We start from the raw sequence: 11326 nt of genomic DNA, 5'->3' as shown, positions 1-11326 counted from the left end.
TTAGCAAGTTATATTTTGCTCTTTGAAAACATTCATAATATATCTTCCCTCCCACAATGGTAATCCGAGACGGAATATACCCCCCCCCCCCCCACCCACTTAGGTAATCGCAGTGTATAAGTGATGTTTGCAAGAGAACTGAGTATAAGAGGAGGAGGAAGGTTGTACAAACTGGGTATCCCACGTATATATACACTCGGTAGATGGTTGGAACAAGTTAGGGGAGAAGGTGGTGGAGGCCAAGCAGTTTCAAAGCGTTATATGACAAAGAGTGCTGGGAAGACGGGACACCACGAGCGTAGCTCTCATCCTGTAACTACACTTAGGTAATTACTCCTATACACTCGCTAGAGTGTACAGGAGTGCAGGAAGGCCACTCAGGGTGCTCTCACAACCTCCCAGGACACACAGACACACACACACACACACACACACACACACACACACACACACACACACACACACACACACACACACACACAACACCTCCCACACCCTGTGCCTTCTCATATACGAAACAGGTACATCAACAACTATAATAAATGATGACTGACTGACAAGGTAATTCTCTGAATATATTGATGACTATAATCTCGCTCTTACAACACAAATAAACAAGATCTGTCTGCCAAAATCAAAACGAAAAAAATGTTCAATTATTTTTTATCTGACAACACCAAACTGTGTCCATTTTTGTGTAAGATAATTATTAGGTTAACGTCTGGGGAGACCTAGACAGAGGTTCAATCCCAGCGTCCTACCCCAGCGATAATATTATAGATATATTATGTTACTGTGGTTCATCTGTGTAGAATTATCTTGATAAGAGTAAAAATTCAAGAAATAATACAGGAATAATATTAATATGTACATGTGTGTGTATATATATATATATATATATATATATATATATATATATATATATATATATATATATATATATATATATATATATATTGCAAGTTATACCTAATAGGTCAAGTTGCCTAACAAGTCGAGTATTCATGAAATGTTATTTTTTTTATTGTTTTTTCCTCATGGAATGATAAAACTTTCCATTAAATTCACATCCATATATGATATTTGTTTTTAGTTAAAACTAACCGAAAAATTGATTCAAACCAAACTAACCAAACCTATAACTTACCTAACCTAACTTATCCTAACCTACCTAACCTAGCCTGCCATAACTAAGTTAGGAACTTATGTTCTGAATATAATATAACATTATTGATTACAACAAACCAATAAGGAAATAAATATTTGAAAATAACAAAAATTACTCTGCTTGCTAAGCAAATCAGCCCTTGCCAAATAGGCCAAGTAGCGCGCACATCTGGCTATGTTGTACCTATTAGGCAAGACCCAGTTTGCCTAACACGCAAAACGGGTATCGTTATTTTCAAATATTTCTTTCCAAATTGGTTCTTTTCTAACAATATTAATAAATTATAATAAGAAGATAAATTACTTATATAGTTAAGTTACGATATATTGGATAAAATGTTTGTTGCTTTTGATTCAAATAAGACAAAAATTTAATAATTCATAATGTGATAGAAATCTGTATCATTCCATGAGAATGAATGTCCCTGTTCATATATATATTATATATTATATATATATATATATATATATATATATATATATATATATATATATATATATATATATATATATATATATATAATATATATATATATATATAATATATATATATATATATATATATATATATAATATATATATATATATATATATATATATATATATATATATATAATATATATATATATATATATATATATATATATATATATATATATAATATATATATATATATATATATATATATATATATATATATATAATATATATATATATATATATATATATATATATATATATATATATATATATAATATATATATATATATATAATATATATATATATATATATATATATATATATATATATATATATATATATAATATATATATATATATATATATATATATATATATATATATATATATATAATATATATATATATATAATATATATATATATATATATATATATATATATATATATATATATATATATAGGCCACACGCACATAGGGCCTCGCTGCTGAGTGGACAGCGCTCCTCAGCGCTTGGGGGTCATAGTCCGAATGGCCCGGGTTCGATTCCCTTCAGAGGTGGAATCCAATGGGCAGAGTTTCTTTTACCCTGAAGTGCCTGTTCACCCAGCAGTAAATAGGTACCTGGGAGATGGACAGCTGCTACGGCCTGCTTCCTGGTAATGTGTGTGTGTGTAAGAGAAATATATGTAGTAGACATAATAGGGGAAAAATTGATTAGCTAGAAAAGCGGGGTCCAAGAGCTAAATAGCTCGATTCTGTAGATACACATAGTAAATACACACACACACACACGCACACGCATACTGATAAACACTCATACGCCTTCCCGTATACACGTGCGCCCATACCCACACGCATTCATACACGCCAGCACAGTACAAACATGCACACCGCTACGCTCAGGCTCTCTCTCTCACACACACACACACACACACACACACACACACACACACACACACACACACACACACACATACACACTTGTATACCATGCAAGGTGATGGAGAAGATTGTGAGAAAAAACCTAGTAACATCTGGAGAGAAGAGACTTCGTGACAACCCATCAACATGGGTTCAGGGAGGGTAAATCTTGCCTTACAGGATTGATAGAATTCTACGATCAGGTGACAAAGATTAAACAAGAAAGAGAAGGGTGGGCGGACTGCATTTTTTTGGACTGTCGGAAAGCCTTTGACACAGTACCCCATAAAAGGTTGATGCATAAGCTGGAGAAACAGGCAGGAGTAACTGGTAGGGCGCTCCAGTGGATAAGGGAGTACCTAAACAATAGGAAGCAGAGAGTTAGTGAGGGGTGAGACCTCAGACTGGCGTGAAGTCACCAGTGGAGTCCCACAGGGCTCTGTACTTGGACCTATCCTGTTTCTGATATACGTAAATGATCTCCCAGAGGGTATAGACTCATTCCTCTCAATGTTTGCTGACGACGCCAAAATTATGAGAAGGATTAAGACAGAGGAAGACAGCTTGAGGCTTCAAGAAGACCTGGACAAGCTGCAGGAATGGTCGAACAAATGGCTGTTAGAGTTTAATCCAAGCAAATGTAATGTAATGAAGATAGGGGTAGGAAGCAGGAGACCAGATACAAGGTATCACTTGGGAGATGAAATACTTCAAGAGTAAGAGAGAGAGAAAGACCTGGGGGTTGATATCACGCCAGACCTGTCCCCTGATGCTCATATCAAGAGGATAACAGCAGCAGCATATGCCAGGTTGGCTAACATAAGAACGGCCTTTAGAAACTTGTGTAAGGAATCTTTCAGAACATTATATACCACATATGTCAGACCAATCCTGGAGTATGCGGCACCAGCATGGAGTCCATATCTAGTCAAGCATAAGACTAAAATGGAAAAGGTTCAAAGGTTTGCCACCAGACTAGTACCCGAGCTGAGAGGTATGAGCTACGAGGAGAGACTACGGGAATTAAACCTCACTTCGTTGGAAGACAGAAGAGTTAGGGGGGACATGATCACCACATTCAAGATCCTCAAGGGAATTGACAGGGTTGATAAAGACAGGCTGTTTAACACAAGGGGCACACGCACTAGGGGACACAGGTGGAAACTGAGTGCCCAAATGAGCCACAGAGATATTAGAAAGAACTTTTTTAGTGTCAGAGTGGTTGACAAATGGAATGCATTAGGAAGTGATGTGGTGGAGGCTGACTCCATACACAGTTTCAAGTGTTGATATGATAGTCCAGTAGGCTCATGAATCTGTACACCAGTTGATTGACAGTTGAGAGGCGGGACCAAAGAGCGAAAGCTCAACCCCCGCAAGCACAATTAGGTGAGTACAACTAGGTGAGTACATACCCATACACACTTCATATTCATGCTGACGTAATCATACACACACACACACATACCCAGTGCATGACTGACAGTTGACAAACAGGAATAGCCAAAGCTCAACCCACAACTAGGTGAGTAAAAACTAGGTAAGTACTCATTCCTTTTCATAACAATGGAACAGGAACTATTCAGTTATAAGACAGAACACCATTGATCACATAATGTGTTCTGAGTCAAGGATTTGTATTATATAAATCAAACGATTTGTATACAAAACAGAGACTTACATACCTGCACATCTTGATTATGTTATGCATTGGGCCGGTTGTGTTCACTGTGATATCCGTTATTTTGATATCCGCCTTCTCTGTTATCTGGATCACCTTCTCTGTTATCCGGATCGCCTTTTTCTCTAGAAACACTAAATTCTGATATTCGGTTATAACACTAAACGAGCACTATGGCGGCTTCGTATCCGGTTGTTAAGAATCCGGATAATTCAATGTACATTTTAGATTCCGGTTAAGACTGTCCGCTGTCTGTTAAGATCATTGTCTTGTGCTAATCTTTCTAATCCAGCCTCTACTGTAATTTTCTTTTCTTCATAAACTGTCTATTGCAGATTTAGTCACATTTCAGGGCCGGTTAAGTTCAATATATAAATATATATACATATATATATATGATCCACATATCCGGATAAGTGAGTTTGCCCTGTTGAGTCATCTCTTAGCGGGAGGATTTTTGCAAAGTGAATTTATCTGTTTTTTTCTGCAATGGAGAAAGAAATTAAATATATATATATATATATATATATATATATATATATATATATATATATATATATATATATATATATATATATATATATATATATATATATATATATATATATATATAACAGCATTATATATATATATATACGTATATATATATATATATATATATATATATATATATATATATATATATATATATATATATATATATATATATATATATATATATACGTATATATATATATATAATGCTGTTATATATATATATATATATATATATATATATATATATATATATATATATATAAGCTTAGAAAAAATATTTACATAAATTGCTATGAATTTATTATATCATATATGTTTAATGTATTTCTTGTCATATACAATTAATTTATGGAAACCATTTCGAGGACTTTTTCATGATAAGAATACGTACACTGAGAGGTGTAGCTTCTTCTCGAGGTGTATACTGAGAGTATACATAGTCCTGGATTATGTATACTGAGAGTATACATAGTCCTGGACAATGTTGAGGACTAAGGTATACTTGCTGGGTGGTCATTAGGCTATTGTGGTGACCTTAATAACCCTCCAGAGGTTGATAGGCCTTAATAACCCTCCAGAGGTTGATAGGCCTTAATAACCCTCCAGAGGTTGATAGGCCTTAATAACACTCCAGAGCTTGATAGGCCTTAATAACCCTCCAGAGGTTAATAGGCCTTAATAACCCTCCAGAGGTTGATAGGCCTTAATAACCCTCCAGAGGTTGATAGGCCTTAATAACCCTCCAGAGGTTGATAGGCCTTAATAACCCTCCAGAGGTTGATAGGCCTTAATAACCCTCTAGAGGTTAATAGGCCTTAATAACCCTCCAAATGTTGATGGGCCTTAACAACCCGCCAGAGGTTAATAGGCCTTAATCACCCTCCAGAGGTTGATAATGCCACTGACGACTTCCCCCCCCCCTCCCCCCATACACAGTACCAATAGAAACAACCCCCCCACACTGTACCACTATTGACACCCCACACACTGTACCACTATTGACACCCCCCACACTGTACCACTATTGACACCCCACACACTGTACCACTATTGACACCCCCCACACACTGTACCACTATTGACACCCCCACACACTGTACCACTATTGACACCCCCCACACTGTACCACTATTGACACCCCCCACACTGTACCACTATTGACACCCCACACACTATACCACTATTGACACCCCACACACTGTACCACTATTGACACCCCACACACTGTACCACTATTGACACCCCCCACACTGTACCACTATTGACACCCCACACACTATACCACTATTGACACCCACACACTGTACCACTATTGACACCCCCCACACTGTACCACTATTGACACCCCACACACTGTACCACTATTGACACCCCCACACACTGTACCACTATTGACACCCCCCACACTGTACCACTATTGACACCCCACACACTGTACCACTATTGACACCCCCACACACTGTACCTCTATTGACACCCCCCACACACTGTACCACTATTGACACACCCACACTGTACCACTATTGACACCCCCCACACACTGTACCACTATTGACACCCCCCACACACTGTACCACTATTGACACACCCACACACTGTACCACTAGAGACACACCCCCACACACTGTACCACTATTGACACACCCACACACTGTACCACTATTGACACACCCACACACTGTACCACTAGAGACACACCCCCACACACTGTACCACTAGAGACACACCCCCACACACTGTACCACTAGAGACACACCCCCACACACTGTACCACTAGAGACACACCCACACACTGTACCACTAGAGACACACCCACACACTGTACCACTACTGACACCCACACACACTGTACCACTAGAGACACACCCTCTCCGCCCGTTTCTTCGGGGCCCCTCAGAGCTCGCCTGTCAACATAGTCCTCTCAGGGGCCCTCATGGCTGCCAACATGGCCCCCAAGACCCCCAAGACCCGCGTACCTGTCGTCCTGGGTCCGGGCCCGAGGGACTAGACCCGTAGAGCGGAAAATAAGTATAAACAAAGTGTTCCACCACACTGTCAAATCCCTTACTAACAGAGAGGGCACGGCGGCGGGCCAGGAGGGCAGGCCACGCCCCTTCCAGCCAAAGAGGGCGGTGATTGGCTGCTGGACTGGGCCACACTGGCGTCTCATTGGTCAAGTGCCTCGATCTTGGGGGGATGGACGCTTTGCTGTATGCTATCATTGATTATCAAATGAGTGTAATTGACTAATCAGAGAAGCAATCACATTCAGCTGCTCTTGCGGAGGAATGGGGCGCGTGAGGGGTTGAGGGAGGGAGTGAGGGAGAGGTGAGGGAGTGGGAAGGGGGGAGTGAGGGGGTGAGAGTGTGGAGCTCCAAGCACAAGTCCCTCACACCTCTCACTGTATTTTTTCTCACAGCAAAACATGAGATACACGGAAACACGGTGCTAGTGAGGCAGTGGGGTGAGGGGAGGGAAGCTGAGAGGTAGTGGGGGGTGAGGGGAGGGAAGGTGAGGAGAGGGCTGAGGGGAGGGAAGGTGAGGAGAGGGGTGAGGGGAGGGAAGGTGAGGGGAGGGAAGCCCCTTCACTATCTCCCAGACGGTTTACAGCCAATTATCCAAGGGAAAAAAATTCACAGCAGAAGATTCAGCCTGAGAATATGCACGGATACCCTGAGTACTGGTCCCAGGGCACACAGGTCCCCAGGACACACAGGTCCCCAGGGCACACAGGTCCCCCAGGACACACTGGTCCCCCAGGACACACTGGTCCCCAGGGCACACAGATGCCCAGGGCACACAGGTCCCCAGGGCACACTGGTTCCCAGGGCACACTGGTCCCCAGGGCACACTGGTCCCCAGGGCACACTGGTCCCCAGGGCACACTGGTTCCCAGGGCACACTGGTCCCCAGGACACACAGGTCCCCAGGACACACAGGTCCCCAGGGCACACAGGTCCCCAGGGCACACAGGTCCCCCAGGACACACTGGTCCCCAGGGCACACAGGTCCCCAGGGCACACAGGTCCCCCAGGACACACTGGTCCCCCAGGACACACTGGTCCCCAGGGCACACAGGTCCCCCAGGGCACACTGGTCCCCCAGGACACACTGGTCCCCCAGGGCACACAGGTCCCCAGGGCACACTGGTCCCCCAGGGCACACTGGTCCCCAGGGCACACTGATCCCCATGGCACACAGGCCCCCAGGACACACTGGTCCCCAGGGCACACAGGTCCCCAGGGCACATTGGTCCCCAGGGCACACTGGTCCCCAGGGCACACAGGTCCCCAGGGGTAGAGAGGTGTGACCTTCACACAATAACAACTCCCTCTCCTCCCCGCCAAGGTCAGTACTCCTCACGCCCGAAACTCTTGCTGTAATTCTTGACATTCATTCCACAAATACATAAGTGTGGAGTTTTGATCCCAAAATAAAGCTTAATTTTATCATTCAAACTTATTTGGAACAAGCAGCGCAGCTCAGGGCGGACTTGGAGTGTCCGGACTTGGCCAAGAGTACGGACACTCTGTAAAGGCTGTCGAGAAGACTGACCAGGCCTACCCTCCCCTGAGCAGCCCTAGGGCCAGCAAGCCTAGCACCAGCAGGCCTAGCACCAGCAGCCCTAGGGCCAGCAGGCCTAGCACCAGCAGGCCTAGCACCAGCAGGCCTAGCACCAGCAGGCCTAGGGCCAGCAGGCCTAGCACCAGCAGGCCTAGCACCAGCAGGCCTAGCACCAGCAGGCCTAGGGCCAGCAGGCCTAGCACCAGCAGGCCTAGCACCAGCAGGCCTAGCACCAGCAGCCCTAGGGCCAGCAGGCCTAGCACCAGCAGGCCTAGCACCAGCAGGCCTAGCACCAGCAGGCCTAGGGCCAGCAGGCCTAGCACCAGCAGGCCTAGCACCAGCAGGCCTAGCACCAGCAGCCCTAGGGCCAGCAAGCCTAGCACCAGCAGGCCTAGCACCAGCAGCCCTAGGGCCAGTAGGCCTAGCACCAGCAGGCCTAGCACCAGCAGGCCTAGCACCAGCAGCCCTAGGGCCAGCAGGCCTAGCACCAGCAGGCCTAGCACCAGCAGGCCTAGCACCAGCAGGCCTAGCACCAGCAGCCCTAGCACCAGCAGGCCTAGCACCAGCAGGCCTAGCACCAGCAGGCCTAGCACCAGCAGCCCTAGCACCAGCAGGCCTAGCACCAGCAGGCCTAGCACCAGCAGGCCTAGCACCAGCAGACCTAGCACCAGCAGGCCTAGCACCAGCAGGCCTAGCACCAGCAGACCTAGCACCAGCAGGCCTAGCACCAGCAGGCCTAGCACCAGCAGGCCAAGCACCAGCAGGCCTAGCACCAGCAGGCCTAGCACCAGCAGGCCTAGCACCAGCAGACCTAGCACCAGCAGGCCTAGCACCAGCAGGCCTAGCACCAGCAGGCCTAGCACCAGCAGGCCTAGCACCAGCAGGCCTAGGGCCAGCAGGCCTAGCACCAGCAGGCCTAGCACCAGCAGGCCTAGCACCAGCAGGCCTAGCACCAGCAGGCCTAGCACCAGCAGCCCTAGCACCAGCAGGCCTAGCACCAGAGCACAAACTGGTGAAAGTGTTTACCAATGAGGGACACAGATAAGGCGACACAAATATTTAACCCAAAATAGAACACTCAACAAAAATTCAAGTTGGATTATCTGAGATTTAGACTTATCTAAAGATTTTAGATAAATTTATCTAAATCCACTGAGATTTATCTGATGTGTGAGTGGGTAGGTGGGAGTAGTGGCATGGAGGGAACAGTGGTAGGTGGAGGGAACAGTGGTAGGTGGAGGGAAGAGTGGTAGGTGGAGGGAACAGTGGTAGGTGGAGGGAAGAGTGGTAGGTGGAGCAGGTAGTGGTGTGTGGAGCTGGTGCTGGTCAACACAGGTCAGAGGTCCAGCTCACCCAGTTCTCCCACACATTTACTGCATCTTTATCATTTTTATGGGAGGGAAGGTGCTGGGAGGGGTGGTTGTGGGGTGGGGGAGGTGTGAGGGAGGGGGTGGTGTTGGGGTGGGGGGAAAGTGAGGGGGAGGGGGGTGATGTTGGGGCGGGTGGATAGTGTAGGTACGTTAACTTCTTAAGTGGTGAGGTACAATGTTGAGATGGTGCTGGTTGGAGTATTTGATGGTGGTGTAGTGGCAGGGGTGGTGATTGAGGGGGGGATGGTGGTGGTGGTTGGTGTAGGTAGCCAAGACGCTGCTTGAGGGGGGAGTAGTGGGGGAGAAGGTTGTTGTGGCTAGCCGTCAGTATTGGGTGTGGATGACTGAGGAACTGGTGGTGGTGGTGGTGGTGGTGGTGGTGCTCAAGATGGTAGAGGTGCTCAAGATGGTAGAGGTGCTCAAGATGGTAGAGGTGCTCAAGATGGTAGAGGTGCTCAAGATGGTAGAGGTGCTCAAGATGGTAGAGGTGCTCACGCTCCCTCTCGTACGCGCTCGACCACCACCACAAAAATAATTACATTACATTTTGTTGCTATTAATTGTCTTCACATTATTATCTTATTACTAGTTGTAATCATTATTAAGGCTGAGATTATCTGTCAGTATTATCATTACAGTCAAGTGTTTGCTTAGTATGAGAGCTCATAATCCTGGGCACCTCTTGACTGTGGGAGTTCTAGGAATGTTATATAGTCGACAATGTTATGTCTGTCGTACCTAATAGCCAGAATCCTTCTACTTGGCTTAGTATGCAAGACCCGATTTGCCTAACAAAGTGATTTTTCGTTATTTACAAATATTTCTTTCTAAATTGTTTTGTTGCAATTAATATTATTATATTATGTTAAGAATATGAATTGTTGACTTAGTGATGTTAGGTTAGGTTAGGTTTGATCACATTTTTATGTTAGTTTTGCTTAAATTAACAAAATCTCTCTCTCTCTCTCTCTCTCTCTCTCTCTCTCTCTCTCTCTCTCTCTCTCTCTCAAAGTCTGATCTCGGGGGGTTCGCTATAGATGCGATATTTCTCATAGAGTGGCACTGGTACCCACCCGACTGGTCTATGACACTCCCAAACCCCGCTCCCACCCATGTATCATCTTGCAAAGATAGGTGAGGCGAGCCCCGAGCCCTTGGCCTTCCTACCTTGGCATTCTATCCATAAACTACATCATTAAGCGAAAATGTATACTTATTAAAGGTTGGGAGGCCAGAGGCTAGGGGCTAGCCTCACCAAACTATGCAGGGTGATATGTGGTTGTATGGGGGAGTGTCATACGGTGGTTGAGATTGAACCCCATGTCGTCCTTGAAGAAGGATTAGCTCCTACTTCGAATCCTAGGGACCCCTGTGGAGTATGGCGTGTGGGTTTGATAGTCCGTACTGTTAGAACAGGATTTTCGAGTATTACCCCTCGATAACGTTGACTATACAACTATACTGACTATACAGTAGGCTTGACTATAAAGTAGGCTTGACTATACGGTAGGCTTGACTATACAGTAGGCTTGACTATACGGTAGGCTTGACTATACGGTAGGCTTGACTATACGGTAGGCTTGACTATACGGTAGGCTTGACTA

The 11326-nt window shown here is 44.7% G+C and overlaps 1 protein-coding gene across 3 annotated transcripts in view; it reads right to left on the bottom strand.

The window, feature by feature from the left end:
* The window catches only part of LOC123756442 (PAS domain-containing protein cky-1-like), a 65848-nt gene extending 58973 nt beyond the window's left edge, over positions 1-6875 (bottom strand). For all 3 annotated transcript variants that reach the window (XR_011229618.1, XR_011229619.1, XM_069331268.1), the window contains exons 1-2: positions 6765-6875; positions 4256-4735 (exon numbers count right to left, since the gene is read on the bottom strand). Coding sequence is in view for 1 of the 3 variants with exons in the window: in XM_069331268.1 (XP_069187369.1) it covers positions 4256-4281 (26 nt within the window). In the remaining 2 variants the exon portion in view is untranslated. The remainder of the gene's footprint in view (positions 1-4255; positions 4736-6764) is intronic.
* Between the last annotated feature and the right edge of the window lie 4451 nt (positions 6876-11326).

Source organism: Procambarus clarkii, chromosome 25 (genome assembly GCF_040958095.1).
Source record: "Procambarus clarkii isolate CNS0578487 chromosome 25, FALCON_Pclarkii_2.0, whole genome shotgun sequence".
NCBI lineage: Eukaryota > Metazoa > Arthropoda > Malacostraca > Decapoda > Cambaridae > Procambarus > Procambarus clarkii.
Note: the sequence above shows the minus strand (reverse complement) of the source record. Positions and strands in the feature narration are given on the sequence as shown.